The sequence below is a fragment of the Panthera leo genome, chromosome E2 (assembly GCF_018350215.1).
Source record: "Panthera leo isolate Ple1 chromosome E2, P.leo_Ple1_pat1.1, whole genome shotgun sequence".
NCBI classification, from domain to species: domain Eukaryota; kingdom Metazoa; phylum Chordata; class Mammalia; order Carnivora; family Felidae; genus Panthera; species Panthera leo.
In genome coordinates, this window is record NC_056693.1 from 55,096,372 (window position 1) to 55,117,630 (window position 21,259).

The 21,259-nt window shown below is 44.7% G+C and overlaps 2 protein-coding genes across 3 annotated transcripts in view; one reads left to right on the top strand and one right to left on the bottom strand.

Moving 5' to 3' along the window:
- Positions 1-21,259, bottom strand: part of SDR42E1 (short chain dehydrogenase/reductase family 42E, member 1) — a 56,171-nt gene that overhangs the window by 19,700 nt on the left and 15,212 nt on the right. Inside the window, exon 1 of one of the 2 annotated variants that reach the window (XM_042919612.1) lies at positions 5,578-5,624. The exons of the other annotated variant lie outside the window; for it this stretch is intronic. The gene's annotated coding sequence lies outside the window, so the exon portion shown is untranslated. Of the gene's footprint in view, positions 1-5,577; positions 5,625-21,259 lie in introns of those variants that run through there. 2 annotated transcript variants of the gene reach the window in all.
- Positions 5,184-21,259, top strand: part of HSD17B2 (hydroxysteroid 17-beta dehydrogenase 2) — an 89,921-nt gene continuing 73,845 nt past the window's right edge. Inside the window, exon 1 of the mRNA XM_042919615.1 lies at positions 5,184-5,698. Within this exon, the coding sequence (XP_042775549.1) occupies positions 5,434-5,698 (265 nt within the window). The 5' untranslated portion in view covers positions 5,184-5,433. The remainder of the gene's footprint in view (positions 5,699-21,259) is intronic.

Below are 21,259 nucleotides of genomic sequence, written 5' to 3' on the forward strand. Positions count from 1 at the left end.
TTTCCACTGAACAATAATGCAAATAATACATATCAAACATGGGGGATGCAGCTCAGACATACTTAAAAATATAGCATAGCCTGGGGTGCCTGGTTGGCTCAGTTGGTTAAGTGTCTGACTTTAGCGTGGGTCACGATCTCATGGTTTGTGAGTTTGAGCCCTGCATCGAGTTCTCTGCTGTCAGCACAGAGCCTGCTTTGGATCCTCTGTCCCCCCTCCCCATCTCTCTCTCTCTTTCTCTCTGTCAAAAAAATAAACATTAAAAAAATACGTATATATAGTATAGCATATAGTTTAGAAAGAACAATGGTTTAAAAAAACATCCATCTACAGAAATTAGAAGAAATTAGGTGCCCTGTAATCCTATAAAATCAATAAGATATAGACCTATTTGGAATTAATTATAACTGTGCAGTTTAGACGTCTTCTCCCCACACATGTCAATAACAGAACAACTTGATCTAGTCCCAACTTCGGGTTGTCTTCTCCTGGTGTTTTACCCTCTGACAGTATGAGACGGAGAATGAGATATATATTTGTACAATTCCAAATCCACATTTAAAACATTACTTATCATCTAAAAGTGTAAGAACCACAACAAAACTTGGGTTACCAGCAAGACCACCCCGGTTACATTCACCAAAACGACATGTTCTTCAGCTATTGCAACAACATGATTTTTTAAATGTTTGAACTCTGAACAATGTGGCTGCCTCAGGCACGTTGCACCATATTATGCTGTGTATAAGGTGCAGTTAAGAGAAATGAGGACTATCAACCTGGAGAAGGAAGAAAGCAATCTTCAAATAGTTGAAAGAAGCGGGAACTAGATGCAGTCTATGTGACTCCAAGTGACAAAGAAAGGACAAGTACCACGGTCCAGCTTGGTCTAGAGGAGAACTTTTTTTTTTTTTTCTTTTTAAGTGTATTCATTTATTTTGAGAAAGGGACAACATGAGTGGGGGAGGGTCAGAGAGAGGGAGAGAGAGAATCCCAAGCAACCTCCACACTTGTCAGCACAGAGCCCCATGCAGGGCTCGAACCCATGAACCGTGAGACCATGACCTGAGCCGAAATCCAGAGTCAGACACTTAACCGACTGAACCACATGGGTGCCCTGAGGAGAACTGGAAAGTCAGACTTCAAAGGCTTTGCTGTGCCTGTCATCACAGGTGTACTGACCGTGGACAAGATGACCACTTAGCGGAGATGTTACAGACAGAGTCCAATGGAAAGTTACTTCTTCACATTCCCTTCTATACTCAAGAGCCACGGATTCTAAGAAAGTCTTCATTTTAGGATTCTCAGCAATGTTTCTGTTTGTTTGCTTTGGCCCAGGGTGGGAAATCCTCTCTTTTGGGTAAGATATCTTGTCTTCAGAAGGTGCCTTCCAAAAGGCACCTCTGTCGGTAGAAGGAAGCAGCACATTGACCTGTTGGCATCATTAGCAAGAATATAACTTAAAAAAAATTTTTTTTAAATATTTATTTATTTTTGAGAGACAGAGACAGCATGAGCAGGGGAGGGGCAGAGAGAGAAGGAGACACAGAATACAAAGCAGGCTCCAGGCTCTGAGCTGTCAGCATAGAGCCCCATGCGGGGCTTGAACCCATGCACCGTGAGATCATGACTTGAGCCGAAGTCAGACGCTTAACCGACTGAGCCACCCAGGCACCCCAGCAAGAATACAACTTGATCCAAATGCCTCCTTCCCTTAGGAAAGCTAAGGATAAACTTGCAAAAAAAAAAAAGCGGGGGGGGGACACTTCCAAGAAAGGATGGCCTCAAGGACAGCTCTAAAACAAAATGAGGGGGACAAAAAGGAGATACAAATCAGCTCAGCCACAGAGAGGAAGTCCTCATTCAGAGGCAGAACCGCCCTCTTTTGGACTAGGACCCTGTGGTCCTCTGTGTTCCCAGTTGGCTAAAATCCTTCCTTTCCCCCCACCATCCAGCCCCACTAGTCACGGCTCCTGCAGCAGCTGTATGCTAAGGTCAGGAACTGGATCCATATTACTCACTGCTGAACTCCTCCATGGCCGGTACAGAATGTGCCACCCAGAAGGCACTCTGTAGAGTTTTGCTCTTTCCTTATTCTTTCAATGAGTGTAAATAAAGTACATGCAAAGGGACAGGCACTAGGCTAAGCATTTAGTGCGCAGGGAATAAAACCCAAAAACCAGATGAGGTTCATGCCCTCATGAAGTTTATTCATGGTCTATCGGGGGAGACAGAACAATTAAAAAAATTTTTTTTAATGTTTATTTATTTTTGAGAGAGAGAAAGAGAGAGAGAGAGAGAGAGGGAGAGAGAGAGGGAAGTGTGAGTGAGGGAGGGGCAAAGAGTGGGAGACACAGAATCTGCAACAGGCTCCAAGCTCTGAGCTGTCAGCACAGAGCCCGGCACGAAGCTCAAACTCACGGACTGTGAGATCATGACCTGAGCCGAAGTCGGATGCTTAGCCGACTGAGCCACCCAGGCGCCCCTGAGACAGAACAATTTTAAAAATAAACAATCTGGGTTCAGAATTATGAATGGAGCTAACTGCAGGTAAGGGGTGAATATGGTGGTGATGGAAGATACTCAGGCTGGGAGGTGAGAAGTGACATTTAAGCACGTGTCAGATGGATGGCAAGGGGACGTGCTGTGTGGCGAACTGGATGGAGAAATAAATGAGTGAGGAGAAGGCTGGCAGGAACCTCTCCTCCTTCCCAGGTGAAAAGGGCTAAGAGGCTGAGAGTGTGCCCAACAAAGAGAAAAGTGGCTATTTAGCGCCACGTGCAATGCAAGATTCATGTTGTTCACTTTTAAAAACAACCCTAGGGCTGGGCTCCCTTTCTTTAGAAGAGGAAACAGAGCCTCACGGAAAGGCTAGGAAGTAACTGAGTCAGGATGTGAACTCAGTTCCATGAGGCTTTACAACTCACCCTCCTAATATGTGTACCCCCGGCCCTGTCGGAGGGCAAGGAACATCCTTACCTAGAGTTCCATGTCATGGCAGCTTTGGCCCGCCCCTACGGAGCCCCAGGACTGAGCAGCTGAGAAGCCTTGGGGGCCGCTACCTGGAGAAGATTTGCTTCATCTCTGGTGGGCGTGCACATATCTGGAAACCCACCAGGGTGCTCAGCCCCAGCCCCAGTGTGGGACCCATTGAGAAAGAGCCAAGGGCCCCAGCCAAGAGCCAAAACCAATCCTTCACCCTCACCTAGAAAGCTATCTGACATCACAGCTATCCTGACTGAATCCTCCTGGGCTGCTGAGGCCACAAGGCCCGGGGAGGCGCCCGCACCTGGGATGTGCACATGGCTGACGGAAGGGAGCTGGGTGTGTGGAAAGAAGGAGATCTCAGGTCCAGCCAAGGAATTCAGATCCTCACCCCACTGTTTCCTGGCCTGGAGCCAGCAACGTCTCCCCACCGCAGGTGTCTGTATGGCTGGGAGGGCAGACAGGAGGTGCCGTTGCCCCACATAAGACCCCTGTAAGGGCTTTGTCACCACCCCACCCAGTTCCACCATACGATAAGGTCCACAAGTCATTGCTTCCCACCTGGTCCCCTTGTGCCTGGAGATAGCTCTGAGCCCAGGAGCACTGCCTTCGCAACTGGGTGGGCTGAGGGCAGATGAGCAAGGCTCATCTGAGATCAGAGACAATTTCCCCAACTCCCTGTCCCAAATTCTCTCTACCTCCATACAAGATAGACTCCTCCTGCCTCCCCCACGTCACCCGTGACTGGAGTCCTTGTCCTCCTCCTGGCCCCTCAGCACATGCTATATTCAGCCATAGTTGGGGACGAGTATATATTCCCCTGGGCACTTTATCCGACTCCTGAAGTTCTTCCTTTCTTGATAAAAAGCACGAATCGCCAGCATTTCTGGGGTTCCTTCTGGTGTGCCAGGCAGGATGAGCTAAGTGCCTTTACCTCGGTATTTTTATTATTTTACAGCTGAGAAGGGGTCTATCGGGGTGGAGTCACCCACCCGACTCTCTACGTATTAAGTGCCAGGGCTCAGGTGAGATTTGAAAACAGGTAATCTGACCCCCCAAGTGAGATATTTTCTTATCCCTCTGGATATGCCAACACCCAGTCTTTATCAGAATTCCGGCCTCTCAGCCAGGTGTCGAGCACGCAGAAGACACGCCCCAAGCCCAACCCAGTGGTGGCACCCTCTGGGGCTGTCGGCATCGTTACTGGTGGTTGGTAGGGTGTCAGGGTTCCAGAGAGCTGGCTCTTGAGCCAGTGAGTCATGGTGCGGTCAGGTACCATTGCCCTTATAAAAGGAAGGTATCTCTCCCAGCTACAATTTTCCTCTTTGCAAATGAGCATGGTAATACCCACCCTGAAGTGTTTTTATGAGGTTCAAACAAGGCTAAAACAGGGAGGGACCAGTACATAATATACTGATTGCCTTTTATATTTTGCCTAAAGCAGGCAGTAGAGGGGCTCAGAGCCGCTGGAACAAGGCTGCCTGATGCCCCCACTTTGTGATCTTGAGCAAGTCTCTTGACCTTCTATGCCTCAGTGTCCTCTCTTGTAAAACCACTACAAAACCAGAATCTACCTCGCAAGGAGATTACATTCCAAGAGACTGAGGGTACTGACTGCCGAGTCCCAATGCCTAGAGCAGAGCTCGGCAGAGGAAAGGATCTCAGTGAAGAATGAATGGATAAGTAGGCGAAGGAAAGTGGCCCCTGGCACAAATAAATACCAATAGATAGTGACCGTGGTGGTTGTATTAGCCTTGCTCTTATCTCTGCCTGGCATGCCTCCCCTCTGGCAAGACCAGCACATCGGCCAAAATCTCTTCCTCTGGATTTTATATTCCTCTCCATTCAACATTTCAGCCTGTCGGAGATGGGAGATGGATGGCAGGAATGCCAACTCAGGACAGCCTTTCCCTTCCAGATCTTCCAGACCTCTCTGGTTGCCTGCGTTCACACACACACACACACACACACACACACACGCCCGAGTCAGAAAAAGAATTTGACAGTCACACCACTGGCTCCTGCCGGCGAAGAGTTTTTCTGTGAACTAAAGGTCTTGTTATTCACTGTTTGGATTGAATTCTGTCAATTATTATCCACCTGGTTATCTCTCCAGAGGTCACGGAAAAGAAAAAAACATGTGTGTGTTGTGGGTGAGTATGTCTACGTGTCATGTGTTGTTTCCATGTGTCAGGTGGCGTTGGGGTAGCTGCTGAATGGGAAGAGGTCTGGTATTTATAGGGATCGGCTCCCCGGTTTCAATGACCCACCAGGAAATACATGCCTGCGTGAGTGTGCTTAATCCGTGCTCATCCGAAGCGTGCCGGGGTTCCTTTCTCCCCCTCCCTCCTTGCCTCTCTGTTCATATATCCCAGGCTGCCTCCAGCCAGCCTTTGCCCACTCGTCTCGCTGGTCCTGAGCACACGAAGGTGCAGGGCGTTTCTGAGAATGAGTACCTTCTCTGAGACAGCATGGCTCTGCCTGGCTGTCCCCGCAGCACTGGGAGGAATAGTTCTTTACAAACTCAAGAAGAGCCCGGGGCAGGTGGGGGGGAAGGTGGTCTGCCTGGCGGGCCTCTGGGCAGGGGCTTACCTGCTCAGCCTGTCCCTCTTCTGGGGCTGGGTCCTCTTCCCCCTGTCCTGTTTCCTCATGTGTGCTTACTTATCTGGCCACGAGTTTTTACCTGTGGATCAAAAGGCGGTGCTGATCACAGGTAAGCGGACGGCACTGCAACTCTCACTCAGGGCAGGATCTGGCATTTGCCTCGCCTCAGCGTCACTTTTTCAAAGTAGGTTTCCAGATAAAATACTTGGCATGGAGTAAATGAAAGGGCATCCCCAAGTGTCTTTCACTACAGTGTTTTGGTTTGCTTTTTTCATGAGATGCTCTTGAAGGGGCCGGTGGTTAAGACGGACTGGGAAAGTGACATGCGCCTAAGCTGTGATGTCGCTCATTTCCGAGGCTAAATAGGCATCTGCAGACCAGCGGTGTTTCGTGTGTTTCGTTGTACACAGGAAAGTTCCATAGGTTTCTTCAGGCTGAAACGGAACGTTACTCTCAGATTAATGTTTGGCTGTGTTCTAGGCTCGGGCTCTTATTCCTTAGAATGTGCAAGAAACTTGCAATGTCAGCCTCTCCTTGCTCTTTGTTGTATTTTTTTTAAATGTCGAAGGGACTCTTACCTAGGATGAAATTTTGCGGTTTGCCTGGCTGCTGTCAAGAAACTCGTATCTCATCTGAGCCTTTTGTCTTCAAATCTGTCATTAGATGGCTAATGTTTCTTAATTGGATCAAGTTGGCAGTGTGTCCAGAAGGCAGTAGTTTGTTAGTTCAGCTGCCAGCTTTTTCTTTTTTTTTTTTTTTCTTTTGTGTTTCTTTTTCCACTGCAAGTGTGAGGCCAAATTAGATTCCTCTGTGCTGTAAAACTGGTTTGTTTGGTTGTGAAGTTAGAGCTCGGATGGGGCTTTAATTAGGATTACCCACCGATATCCTGACCCAGAAAGTCCTGCCAAGGTGAGGCATCCGCTGTGGAATCCCTTGCGGGGAGTTTATCACCTTGAGGCTGTGACCCGCTGGGATGAAGGCAAATTTGTGGTGTGCATGAAAGCCAATCAGGGACCTTCTCAATTTACTGAGAAATGGACTCAAAATGGTCCATTTTGCCTTTTACATGAACCCAGTAGTGAAATTCTCTCTTAAAATAAGATGTAAATTGGCACGTGTTGCAATTTTGGAGTGCTATGGAAAACAAGCTTCTTCAGTGGAAACAAACAAACAAAACAAACAAAAACCCCAAACAGATTGAAGGTAGAAAATATAGTTTGTCAATGGGACGTTTATCCACATGAATGTCTACTATCCCCTGGAATCATGCCTCTAGAAGACTGGATAGGTTTCCCACTCTTTCACTTGAATTTTCAGGGTCGGCTGGGTGAAAAGCTGTTATCATAGTCTAAAAGTCTCTGTTCTGTGTGTAGTGACAAGTACCCATGCTCTTCAGAATAATTCCAGGTTTGTATTTAGTGTACTTTCCCAGTTGTGTGAAAAAAGACAGAACCATTAAGCATGTTTAAAAAAAAATATAACAGTGATGCTGTGGTTGATGCTAATGGGACATGATCTCTTGGAAGTCTAAATATTCCTGGAAAATCCATTTCAGGAAGCAGGACTCCTCAGGCTGATAAATAAAAATATTAAACCTTAGGGACTCTGGCAAACTTCAAGGTAACTGATAAAACAGGAATTTTCTGTTGCTTATTTATCTTATCAATGTTCTTTATCCTCTGCTTTCGAAGATGTAGGCATACAGAAATGTACAAGATACACATCCAAGTCAGTTAGCCTACATCAGCCATTGAAATGTCCTGACTTGTGTTTCAGTGCGTGTAAAATGACTGATTCAATTAGGAACTCAAGCCCAGTGACTAATCTCTCCGTGAAATGCTTAGCAATTAGAAAGCTTAGAATTAAGAATGGAGCTATGTCCATTTAAGGGTGACTGAAATGTCCCCTTAAGAATTCTTTGTCCTTCTCATGAGGAATGCCATAGATTCAGTGTAATTCGAGAGAAGGTTTCAAGACCTTTGTACTAAGTGGAGAAATGTAAAATGAATTCGTCTAGTAAGACCACAGCTCAGTAACAAATAAGTCACCATGACTTGAAAGAATCTTTGTTTCGGGTTGGCTTATGTTACACATCCATGCACATTTTAGTGTGGTGGGGAGGGGGAGGAAGGAATGTGGCAGTGTGTATCAAAAGCCACACATTTTGTTTCTTTATCTGATAATTCAAGATTTAGAAACTTCTCTTGAAGAAATAATCGGAAATATGGTAAAAGGGTAGGCGCCAAACAAAACGGCATATTCACAAAGTTTACAATCATGAAATATCAAGGGCAGCAATAAGAATGGTGACAGGTTACGGTCCATCCTCCGGGTGTTACAATGGACGAGCATTAAAGATGATGGGGCGCCCGGGTGGCACAGTCAGTTGAGCGTCCGACTTCAGCTCAGGTCATGATCTCACAGTTTGTGAGTTTGAGCCCCGCGTCACGCTCTGTGCTGACAGCTCGGAGCCTGGAGCCTACTTCAGATTCTGTGTCTCCCTCTCTCTCTACCCCTCCCCTGCTCATACTCTGTCTCTCTCTCTCTCTCAAAAATGAATAAACTTAAAAAAAAATTTTTTTAAAAAGATGAAAACCACAGGACTGTGTCACAGAATGGAAAACCAGGTTAACGGGAGACCCAGGGGATCCGGGTGTTTGAATAAATCTGTACCCACGGCACAGGGGTAGGAAAACACTGGAAGGAAATTGTGAATGGCTGCATTTGAACACTTGGATTTGTTTTCCCCCTAGAATTCCTCCAATGCAGTTATATTCCTCATATAATGAAAACATTTTAAGAAGAGAGCACGTTAAAAGGCTGAAGTCTGTTTTAGGATATTATGGGCCCAGAGATAGGAAAATTACAAGGAGAAGTTCAAATAAGTAACTTTTTTCTTTGAGTCCCTCATTTCATTTTGCTAAGACATTCAAACGTCTTTTGTTTCAGAGACATATAATTACAGTAAGAAGAAATAAGCAAGCACAGAGCTTTTGAAATGTCATGTTTGTCTTCAAAGCATCTGAAGCTGCAGTGGCCATTCAATTTTTTAAATGGCGGTGAAATTCGTGAGGAGCGGGCCCATAACGACTGCAACAGCATCTCAGGCACAATATAGTGGGGAAAATGTTGAAGTCCGATGGGCTTGGATTCGAATCCAGCATTTAGCTTGCCTTAGGCTGTGTTCTCCAGAAGCAGGGCTTGAGATGAGGATCTATGTGAAAGGGATTTATTGGGAGCGTTTCCAAGGAACGTTGGTCCTGGGGTCTGGAAAATGGACGGGGAAGGGGAAGAAGCCAGGCTGTCCCCATTGGGGGCCAGGGAACTGTAGTCCCAATGCCCTCACACCTGTCAGTCATTAGTTAAGGATTGTCACCCCCGCCTCCGAGGTGGGGAGGAGGGTAGGCTTAAATTCCCACCACTTGTGGCTTTCCGGGGCCACCCACAGGCAAAGTGAGCTCTAGTATCTGGGGGCAACATGTTGCCTGCTGACAGTGAAGTGATCCATGGATTAGAGCTAACAAAAATGGCCAAGGGATCTAGAGTAGTGTGACATTACCTGTTACATACTTCTTAGTAGCTGTGTGACCGTTGGTATCCATCTTTGGGCTTTTGAACTTCTGTTTTCTCCTCTGTAGACTGGAAATGACCGTATATAGACACACACACACACACACACACACACACACACACACACACACTTATAGATGGCATTAGTGGAGGAGAGAGAGGAAGAAGGAAAGGGGGAGGAGAAAAAAGAGGGAGGTGATTTTGTGTATCAGGTGGTGAGGGGAAAGGTTTAAGTGTGGGGTTAGGTAGAACGAAGAGACAACAAAAAGAAAAAAGGAAAAGGCTGACAATGAAATGGAGAGAAGAAACATTCATTTGTTTATTCAACAACATGAACTGAGTGTTCACTATGTGTTGTATATTGTCCAGAAGCAATGGGGGAAGAAAAATAAAGACCATGCAATTGTTATGTTGCCAAGTGATGGGATCAAAGTTCTCCGTTTCCCTTGACTTTTGACTCACATTCCCTGGATTCCTCCTCCTCCTCCTCCTGTGAGGTGGTGCCTTATCCTTGTCAGCTTACTCTTTGAACTTGGTAGAAATGCAAAGGTAACTTTGGTTTTCTGCCCTCAGGCCTTTCATCCTGGCCCCTCCAGTCTCACCCACTTACCTCCATTCGGTATCTACTGTGTGCAGGGAACACACCCAGAGGGCTTGGCAGTCTGATGGGAGAGATGTGGCCATACCTAACCTTGGCTGTGCAATGGGACAGGGAAATGTCTCTGGGAGGATTCCCGAGTGCCTGGAGCCCAGGGGTGGGCGCAGCTCCTGTGTCAGGAGGCTGGGGAAAGCTTGACAACAGACGGACCTCATTAGGGATTAAAAAGTAGCTTCCCAGAGGGAAAACAGGAAGGTTTTCCAGGCCAATTGGTTAAGCAGTTACTATAGAACACAACTAGCACTTGTTAAAACTTGTTGAGTTGGATAATTTTTAATTGGAATTTTCAAAACAGCGCACAATGGGGATGGAATGAAGGGCTGGAAGAAGGATCTGTTTTATGTAGAGGTCCTTATTTTATGCTCCAAACAAAGGGTCCTAGGTGGGTAGTGACCCCTTCTGGGACTTCCTAATTAGTCCAATTAAGGTTCTAAAATGGAATACAGTCAGTATCCCCTTGGGCTTTGGGCTTCTTTGGATTTAACATTAGATTACTAAAATGGACAAACATTGACAGTGGAACATGGGATTAAAAAATGGCATCTCTGTGCTCAGAGCTTCATATTTTATATTTGAACTCAAATAACTCAAATAACTTACATCTTGCAAATAAGGACACTATGTGTCCAAAGTCACCATGACACTAAGTAGCAGAGGTAGGCTAAAACCAGATCAGACCCACCTGAACCAAAAAGCATGCTCTTAACCACTATCATGACCAGTGTTATTAACTAGCCATGGTGTCCTGGGTATAAAATGTGTTCATTCAATCAGCAAGTAAATGTTGCAGATGCATTTTGCACACAAGATTCTGCTTGATGCAGAACTTGGCAGTTGAGTGTGGACGCAAGAGATGCCGAGGACAGAAGATACAATGAAGGTGCCACGGAGAGGGAGAGGGATGTTTGAAAAGGGTGATGATTTGAGAGATGCCACATGGTGAATTTGACTTCAGCTTTGATTTTGAGGGCAGTGAGGGGGCAGTGCAGATGAAAAGCCACTGGCAGTTGGAAATGAAAAACTAGTCCTTAGTTGGGGTTAGAGAAGGAGACTGGGGAACATGAACCATATAGCTATGGTTAATGCTGCAAGGGAAGAGGTCCCTGAGGTATATAGTAAGGAGTCAGTACAGTCAGCAGTGAGCCTATAATCCAGCCAGTCTACCGAATTTTTTAAAACGAGCACACACCCAGTTTTATCATTCAGTTTAAACCTTATGAGCCCTCTGCAGAGAAGCATAAAAAGGTATTGCTAACTCAGGTAATGTTGTAAAAGTTGGAATGGTGATTTTATTGGCATTCTAAACTAAAAAATATTTTTTTAATTAAAAAGTTTTTTAATGTTTCATTTATTTTTGAGTGACAGAATCCACGGCGGGCTCCAGGCTCAGGGATGTCAGTAAGGAGCCCGACGTGGGGCTTGGACCTGTGAACCGTGAGATCATGACCTGAGCCTGAGTTGGACGCTTAACCCACTGAGCCACCCAGGGGCCCCTTGTTAGGCATTCCAGATGGCTTGTTTTGATTGACGGAATAAAAGTCTGTGCCCCCCACCCCCCAATGTATTGTAAGCTGTTTGAAGGCAGGAACCAGGTGTCTCTTATGACCATGTCCTTCTTTTCAGTCTCTGAGAACATTACTAGAACCAATACAATGTCAACCAGTGAATGAGCCATCAGTGAACAAACCAATCTGGTGTAATGCACTCCCCCTTTTGTGGTCATTGGCCAGATACAATGGCATTGTCCCAATCTGCCCACTTGCTTAAGCACTTCTTTTTGCTAGGGTCACCTGTGTAGAAAGGACAGAGTGACATGGCTGAGCTCTGGAGGACCCATTGTTCGGCAGTGACTTAATGGTTTGCTCAGGACAGGGCTTTGTGATGACTTGGTTCAGAGCATGCTCCTGTTTAGCTAGGATGTGGCACAGACAGAACATCCTCTGGCCCTGACCGGGCTCTTGAAACTGCTCTCCCCAGGGTCCCTGGTGTCCCAGTCACGAGAACGTGTTCTCCTCTAATCCTTTCCCCCTTCCTAACTTCTCTGGTTCCTGCCTTCCCGCCGACCCTGTCTGTCCTACCTCCTTCCCATTTCTATAGGTGCTTTTTTCCCCTTATTGATGATTTCTTCGTAAATTCGTCTTCCTTGGTTTAGTCCCTAGATGCCAGCTGTCCCAGATTCCCAGATTCCCTACATTCCCCATTAGGATCCCTTTACACCTCACACTTTCCAGCAGTCTCCATGAATGGCTCCCGTGCCACCTGTATTTGGGCAATGATCAGTCTCTGTGTCCTTCCCAGACTTGGTTCCTGCACTCTGCAGCTCATACCCACTCCTTCCTCAGTATCTCCTCCTGGGTGTCCAAGAGCCCACCTGTCCCCGAATGCACTCGCAAACTATCCCTGAAATCCTGCCATCAGCCCAGCACTCCCTAATCTGTTGATGGTGCAATCACCACCCACCCATCTGCCCAAGTCAGAGAAGTCACAGCCACCTTTGAATCTTCCCATCAATCCACCCAAATCAGAAATCGGACTCATAACTGAGTCTCCTTGACTCTTTCTTTTCTTGCATCACCTCATCCAATGAGTCTTTTCTTCATCACTCAGTGACCTTTCACTGCCTTTGAATTTCTCCCTTCCTTACCATTCTACTGCCTCTCCCTGTGTTCAAAGCTTCTCAAGTGGGCTCTTAAACAGCATCTCTGTTGTTATCCCTGCCCCTCTTTTCTCTATCCTCATCCTGCAGCCAGAATCATGCCTTTCTAGAATACAAAGCTAACCAGTCCATGCTTCCCTGTTAAAATCTGTCTATTTCTCTATAAAGTCCAAATTTCTTGTGTGCAAAGGTTCTTGACGATGGAGGTCATATCATATGCTACCTCTCTACTCCCCAAGTTCCAAGGCAAGTTCTGGATACCTATTAGCGATTCTAAAAGTTGTAAGCTATCCAAGCACTGTACAAAAAAAAAAAAAAAAAAAAAAAAAAAAAAAGTACATTTATGATAGGTCAAGAATTGCCAGGGAGGTAAAACCTGAGGTTTTCAGAGGATTCCAGGTACAAACAAGTTCTTATCTGAAAAAAATGATCAAAGATTATCTTTGTCTACACCCTCAAGGCCATAGCTGCCTTGTCCATTTGTTTATGTCAGTATCTAGACCTTAATTACTCTGCAGATTTCGGAATCCTCTGTTTATGCTCCTAAAGATGAACACTTTGTAGGTGGCATTCCTTTGCCCCATCATCCAACTTCTTGACTTCGGGGTTTGATGCTAGGCTCTCAGAGTCAGGAATTAGGTTAGATCATAGGGTGTCCATATGTATGTGTGAGGACATGGTGTGGGAAAAATTTCTGAGGCAAGGCCAGAGGCATCAGGTTAACGGGTAGATGGTTCAGATAGTTCTGTTACACTGAGCCAGAGGACCTGGAATGAAAGAAATCAGTAAATCCAGGTCCCAAAGAAGACAAGATGGGAGCAAAGTAAGCAGGGAGCAATGATGGAGTGGACGGGGGGAACATGTCCAGGTTGAATGATCCAGGGACCCCTGGGACTTTCATCCCAGCCACCATCGTCGTCACAAAGTGGCATCTCCTCTTTAACACAGGATTCACTACATGCAATACTCTGGTGCTCTCTGACTCCCTCACATCATGAGATTCCTCCTCTGTGCTCAGAAACCCCAACTCCCATTGACTTTGTGCCATAAACAGAACATTGGAAAGATAGGTATCCACTGGAAAACAATTCTAAAATTCAAGAAGAGAAGCCATTAGGAACCTTGTGTTGAATTCCCTTTGTGTGCAAAGGACTCAAGGTCCTGGGCCAGAGGCATGTTAATTTGAGTCAGTGCCCAACATTGTCTTAGACTGAATAGAAAGAACCCAAATTCTACTTTTATGGGTCAGAGACTCTGATAGGTCAGTTGAAACACTGGAAAAGGACTGGGTTTCATTGAATTCTATTCTAAAGACTTATGTCTACTAAAGTCCTGAGGCCTACAGAGTCAAAGCAAACCTGGGCATCATGAAGAAAGTGATTAGAAGCAAAACCAAACTTATGTTTCTTTCTTAAAACAGAGCCATAACATATGGGCACCTACAGGTCTGGTCACTGTCATTCGGGGTGGGAAGTAGGGTGCAGTGGTTAAGACTACACATTCAAGACCATGACTGATCTGGCTATCAACTCATACCTTGCCACTAACTAGCTTTCTGAACTAAGGTAAGTGAGTTGACCTCTCTGAACTTCAGTTTCCTTATCTGTAAAACAGAACTAATCATAAGACTGATCTCACTGGGATTATTGCCAGGATGGAATGAAACAACACACATAAAGGACCATTTGTAGGTGGTGACTGGCACTGAGCCAAACAGGGCAGCCTCAGGGTGCTGATCAGATAGTCAGAGGATAAGGTTGCTAAAAGAGCCCCCCAACTCTGGAAAGAGAAGAAAGAGAGTGCGCATGATTGTAACAGGCCCTGGAATATGAGATAGGAATTCACTTCCTTAGAATCCTCCCTTCCAACACCCACACCTTTTCGCACTTACAGTTTGAGAGAAGTTGTAGAATGAGCCACAGGAAGCGTGTGTCCACACACAGATAGTAAACCAGTAAGTCATCTTAGGGGGACATCGTTATAGGACAACAGTGTAGTGGGTAGGGTTCCACTGCATCCTGTTGCCCAGGCAGGGTTTGGTCACATGCAAGGGGTCTCCCGTACCCCACTCCACTCATTACAGGTCAGTTGTGATTCTGGGGAGGCGGGGGGAGAGGGGGGAAGGGGGAAAAACCTCCTGCTCTGCCACTGTGAGGTTTACACAACCAATCATCTCCCAGTGCTCTTTTCAGGATCATCCCTTTCATCCAGTGAGGTTGTTTGAATAGTCCCAGTGATGGAAAGCCCACTACATTTTCAGGAAAACCATTCCACTCTTATACAATGCTAATAGTTATAAATATCTTCCTTCTAATGAGCCAAAATATGCCTCCTTGGAACATCCATCAATGCACTTAGTTCTGTCCTTTGAAGTCATGCAATCTAATTAAAACACTCTTTTGCATGATAGCTCTTGAAAAATGTGGAGACTGTATCGTATCATAGCCAAATCTGCTTTGAACTAAATCTCATTCCTTTTCCCATTCCTCCCATGACTGGGTTTCCAGAACTTTCATTATTCTCCTCAGCCTTCTCTGGACCACTTCCAGTTTGTTGACATTCCTTTGAGATGTTGACTCAGACTTCACATCATGTACCATCTTGGTCTCTGGGCAACAAACCAGATGGGAGCTAATGAGGGGAAGTGAAATCAGAATAAGGTTCTTCATCAGATGTTATTGCTTTGTTTAGCAGGGTCGGTCGGTAACAACCCCTTTTCCCAGCTGAATTCCGAAATGATTGGGCTAGAGGAGCAAGGCAGGTAGAGATGGAGACATTGGCTCTATTCCTGAAAAAAAAAGCATTGGAAAAGTGTCTTGGATGTGTGATGCTCCATGCCCACTCAAGGCAGAGATGAAAAGTCTTAAACCTCGCCCACAGGGTAGGAAGTGGATTAGACAGCTTTGCCAGCAGAGCTCAATATTATAGACATTTTGCCAGCCAGAAGGTCATGAGGAAGAGTGGAATGTTTCCATGTGACACTCTAGCCTCTGGAGTTCTCTCCTCTACTTCTCAGTCCTGATTGTTCTGAAGTGGTGAGTTTGCGAATTGCTCTGCATCGTCCTTTTGGCTCCTTGGCTAGAGAGAGAAGAGATCTTTGCATTGACTGATACATTCTTGTCCCATTCTGTCAAACTCAGCAGATAATTTGCTCTACCTCTGCAGGGGAGAAGAGAGCAGGAGACAGGGGCCAGGAGTATCACACTGCTAGACATCTCTCCATATTGAAGGAAGTATAGGAAGTGGAGAAGTGTTCCCCCTAAGTTTAGGCTCTGGAAACCAGCTCTCTGTATGGAGGATGCTGTTTCAAAACTGCAATTTGTGTGACAGAGGTCCAGGGAGGTTTGACTGCAAACTTAAATGGAGTCAATGGTCAGCTATTTGCCCACAACTTCCTCCCCCCAATGCCTCCGCCTTCCCCCAACAAAAATACATATACAAAGCTTCACTCTTAAGATGCACAATATCTTTTTTTAACATTTATTTATTTTTGAGAAAGAGAGAGAGAGAGAGAATGAGCAGGGGAGGGGCACAGTGAGAGACAGAGGATCCAAAGTGGGCTTTGCACTGTCATCAGAGAGCCTGATGTAGGGCTCAAACTCATGGACTGTGAGATGATGACCTGAGCCGAAGTCGGACGCTTAACCGACTGAGCCACCCAGGTGCCCCAAGATGCACAATATCTAAATGAGAGTATTAGACCATTCACTGGATCTGGGCCCTTGAATAAGCTGCTTCACTTCTCTGTGGCAAATTTTCCTCATTTATAAAATATGAATCATGATTGGTACCTCTTCTCAGGATTAAATAAGATTATGATATATATATGCTGCATGGCACATAGTAGATGCTTCATGGAACATAATGACTTTTCCCTTTTCCTCATCTTGTCCTGTCTAATAATCCTCTTGGTAAGGAGACAAACAAAATAAGAGTTTGGTAGTTTTGCTTTCTGTACCATTCATGAATGCCACCTCACTGGCCTCGTTCAATGGTGCCCTACTCCTTTGTTCATTTGTGTTATGACCACTTGTTGACTGGCTAGTCCTCTTTTTGTGGTTAACTGGCTCCTGCAGGCCTGTCTAATCTGGGGTTTTGCCTACAGATGCTTTTCGTACAGGTGAGTAGGGCTTCTCTTATATTGAGACCCTTGGTTCTGTGTCATGTCTACCTGGGGTTCTTGCCCTGCTAAGCTCTGGCTTCATCTGAGAGTTCCCTATGTGACCACTTTGGCCTCTTGAATTTTCTCCCTTGATTTTTCTCAGCCTTGACCCTTCCTCTGAGTTGTCTTTTCAGTTTTTCTATTGGATAGAGAGTCTTTTGAGGGCATTGGGTTATGAAGATCTTGCGTTGGGCAAAATGTTCGGCAGCCACATGTTCTTCTGAGTCTCCATCCACGTATGAGACATGGTGGGGATTGCGGTGCTGAAAGTGATAAGGGTGTGTGACCCACCTGAGCTGTGGAGGGAGACACAGCTGCTTGTTTTCACAGTTCATGCTTCAATAACTGCTTGTTGATTGTCTATTGCATACACTTGATTTATATATTTGGGTTCTTTCAAGTCGGGGCATAAACATTTACAACTGTTAGTTCTTCTTGATGGATAGACCCCTTAATTATGATATAATGCCCTTCTTCATCTCTTGTTATAGTCTTTGGTTTAAAATCTCATTTGATATAAGTATGGCTGCTCCAGCTTTCTTTTGACATCTAGTAGCATGATAGATGGTTCTCCATCCCCTCACTTTCAATCTGCAGGGGTTCTCAGGTCTAACATGAGTCTCTTATAGACAGCATATAGATGGATCTTGGTTTTCTATCCATTCTGATACCCTATATCTTTTGATAGGGGCATTTAGTCCATTTACATTCAGAGTGATTATTGAAAGATACAGATTTAGGGTCATTGTGTTATCTGTAGGTTTCATTCTTTCTCGTGCTTGTGGTGATGTCTCTGGTCCCTTGCAGGGTTCCACTCACAGAGTCCCCCTTAGGATCTTCTGCAGGGCTGGTTTAGTGGTCATGAACTCCTTGACTTTTTGTTTGTCTGGGAAAACCCTTATCTCTCCTTCTATTCTGAATGACAGCTTTGCTGGATAAGGGATTCTTGGCTGCAGATTTTTCCTATTCAGTACATAGACTATTTCTTGCCTGACAACTTTCAGTGGACAGGTCTGTTACTACCCTTATGTGTCTCCCTTGTAGATTAAGACCTGTTTGTCCCTAGCTGCTTTCAGAATTCTCTCTTTACCTTTGTATTTTGCTAGTTTCACTATGATATGTCATGGTGTTGGCCTGTTTGTGTTGACTGTGAAGAGAGTTCTCTGTGCCTCCTGGTATTGGCACACTTGAGATACAATGGGCAGTAAGGACAGACAGGGTCTCTGCTCTCATGAAGCTTAATTCTAGCAGAGGAAGACATAAAACAAACAAACTAATAACTAGATAAGGTAACATCAGCACGGCAAGACTTTAATGGCATGGGTAATTATTCTACTGGGCTACTAAGAGCTACCTTTTATTAGGGGCTCCTAATGCCAGGCACCGTGACTAGTATTTCTGTGCCTAATTTCATTTAATTCTCAAAAACACCATATAGGTCATTTTTTTTAAATATGAAAAGCTTTAAGTATTCAAAAAGTAGTAGGAATATTGACAACATGCTCAATATGCGTATTCTAGAACAACCATAATCAAGGGATGGATGAGATAATTTCTGTTACTATCTATCCTATTACTGTTACCAATCCCATTTAGAGATGAAGAAATCGAGGCTTTCGAGGGATCACATAACTAAGGTCTATACGTATACATAAAATAAGTCAGCAGCAGTGCTAGAATTCAAATGCAGGCTATTCTATTCCTATTGTAATTCAAGGGATGACACAAGCAGTGAAGGCAAGGGGTGACAGGTATGCCCCCTGAGGGAAAGGGGCCATGACTGCCAAATATTTCAGACATGCGAAGCTGCCCCAAGTATCTTTGGCTTCCACATTCAGACCCAGGGTCCTGCAGTAAAGCTGTCTTTCAGCAATAAAAAGAGGACTCTATTGCCCAGAGAGGCTTGCCTTGGCAGCTCCAGAGAACCCTAAGAACTGAACAACCAGGAACTTCCCCAGGGCTTCTCTCTAGTAGCAAGGCTATTATATCTCCACTGAGAAGCCATTAGTGCCCTATCCAAAATGCCTTCTCATTGCTCTTGGAGTCAGTCAGTCATTGTTTTCCAAATATTCCCAGCTGTGCCCTGGGGCTCTCACTTGGCTACCTCTAGGTTATTACTTCAAACTTACCTTGTGTGTTGTTGAGTTTTACAATGTTTTTGGTCGTGTAGGAAGGGGATGAGAATCCATTCATTCGTTATTTCATGAATAATTCCTGAGCACTCTGTGTCAGGTACTGGGAATACAGAGGCAAACAGTACACATTCATTACATTGAATAAACTTCCAGTGTAGTGGGGGAGACAGAAAGAAACCAGGATGTCACAAGGCAGTACGACATGTAAGAGTTCAGAGAAGTAGCAGAGTGAGAAGACAGAAGTCCACCCAAGAGTCTACAGCAGAGGCCATGGGTTTGGAGAACAATCAGTGAGTTATAGGGACTTTATGGTGGAAGATTCAGAGGACTTGTTGGCTCCTTGGATCTAGGTAGAGAAGAAACTTTCCCACCCCTAATGTTCATCCAAGCCCTCTTGTAGTTCCTTTTGACCATCTTTCTGGCCAGATGGACTGTGAACTCCATGAAGGCAGCAATACATAAAGCATGGTGCTCACAACAGCCTCAAGGAATGAATTCATGAACCAATGAATGTAGAGAATAATTCCGAGGGTCTGAGAATGATTCTTACAACTAAGAGAAACAATGGCTTTTGAGACACTGAGGGGGAAGATGCTGACTTTGAAGAAAAGATAAAGCCTTTTGTTGGAGATGTGGTAAACTTGAGATGCCAAGGTTGTATCCAGGCAGAGATGTCCGAGAGAAAGAAGGTTAAAATCCAAGAAGGAACTCACGACTGGAGATACAACTAGGTTAGCCTTCCACATAGGTGAGATAAATGAAGATCTGGAAGCTAAAATGACCCATGAGAGAAAAGTATAGATAGAGATTAGGACAGGGAGCTGGGCAGTGGAGTCTACCCAAACCTACAGGATAGGAGGTGGGAGGTAGACCTGCAATGTTGTAGGGTTCCAAGGAAAAGAAAGTTTCCAAGAGAAAGAGTTATAAACGACATTCAATATGGAGGAGACTGTAAGAGATGACAAGATATCTCTGGATTCAATGCCCTAGGAAGTACTGATTGAAAAGAATCATTTCAGTAAAGGGTATGAGAAGGAGCCCCAGTGCAAGGACAATGAGGAGACGGTGTTAGTGGGCAACTGTGGAGTTTTGAGAACACTGGTGGGAAAAGCAAGGAGCAGGATGGGAGATTAGCTCTAGGGAACAGTAAGATCAAAAGAAGAAATTTGGTTTCAACCTTCTGCATTTTGCTGTCCAGTTCTCCCAGCACCATTTGTTAAAGAGACTGTCTTTTTTCCATTGGATATTCTTTCCTGCTTTGTCAAAGATTAGTTGGCCATACTTTTGTGGGTCTAGTTCTGGGGTTTCTATTCTATCCCATTGGTCTATGTGTCTGTTTTTGTGCCAATACCATTCTGTCTTGATGATTACAGTTTTGTAGTAGAGGCTAAAGTCTGGGATTGTGATGCCTCCTGCTTTGGTCTTCTTCAAAATTACTTTGGCTATTTGGGGACTTTTGTGGTTCCATATGAATTTTAGGATTGCTTGTTCTAGCTTCAAGAAGAATGCTGGTGCAATTTTAATTGGGATTGCATTGAATGTGTAGATAGCTTTGGGTAGTATTGACATTTTGACAATATTTATTCTTCCAATCCATGAGCATGGAATGTTTTTCCATTTCTTTATATCTTCTTCAATTTCCTTCATAAGCTTTCTACAGTTTTCAGCAGCTCAGATCTTTTACATCTTTGGTTAGATTTATTCCTAGGTATTTTATGCTTCTTGGTGCAGTTGTGAATGGGATCAGTTTATTTGTCTTTCTGTTGCTTCATTATTAGTGTATAAGAATGCAACTGATTTCTGTACATTGATTTTGTATCCCGCAACTTTGCTGAATTCATGTGTCAGTTCTAGCAGACTTTTGGTGGAGTCTATCGGATTTTCCACGTATAATATCATGTCATCTGCAAAAAGTGAAAGCTTGGCTTCATCTTTGCCAATTTTGATGCCTTTGATTTCCTTTTGTTGTCTGATTGCTGATGCTAGCACTTCCAACACTATGTTAAACAACAGTGATGAGAGTGGACATCCCTGTCGTGTTCCTGATCTCAGGGAAAAAGCTCTCAGTTTTTCCCCATTGAGGATGATGTTAGCTGTGGGCTTTTCATAAATGGCTTTTATGATCTTTAAGTATGTTCCTTCTATCCCGACTTTCTCGAGGGTTTTTATTAAGAAAGGATGCTGAATTTTGTCAAATGCTTTTTCTGCATCGATTGACAGGATCATATGGTTCTTATCTTTTCTTTTAGTAATATGATGTATCACGTTGATTGATTTGCGAATGTTGAACCAGCCCTGCATCCCAGGGATGAATCCCACTTGATCATGTTGAATAATTCTTTTTATATGCTGTTGAGTTCGATTTGCTAGTATTTTATTGAGAATTTTTGCATCCATATTCATCAGGGATATTGGCCTGTAGTTCTCTTTTTTTACTGGGTCTCTGTCTGGTTTAGGAATCAAAGTAATACTGGCTTCATAGAAAGAGT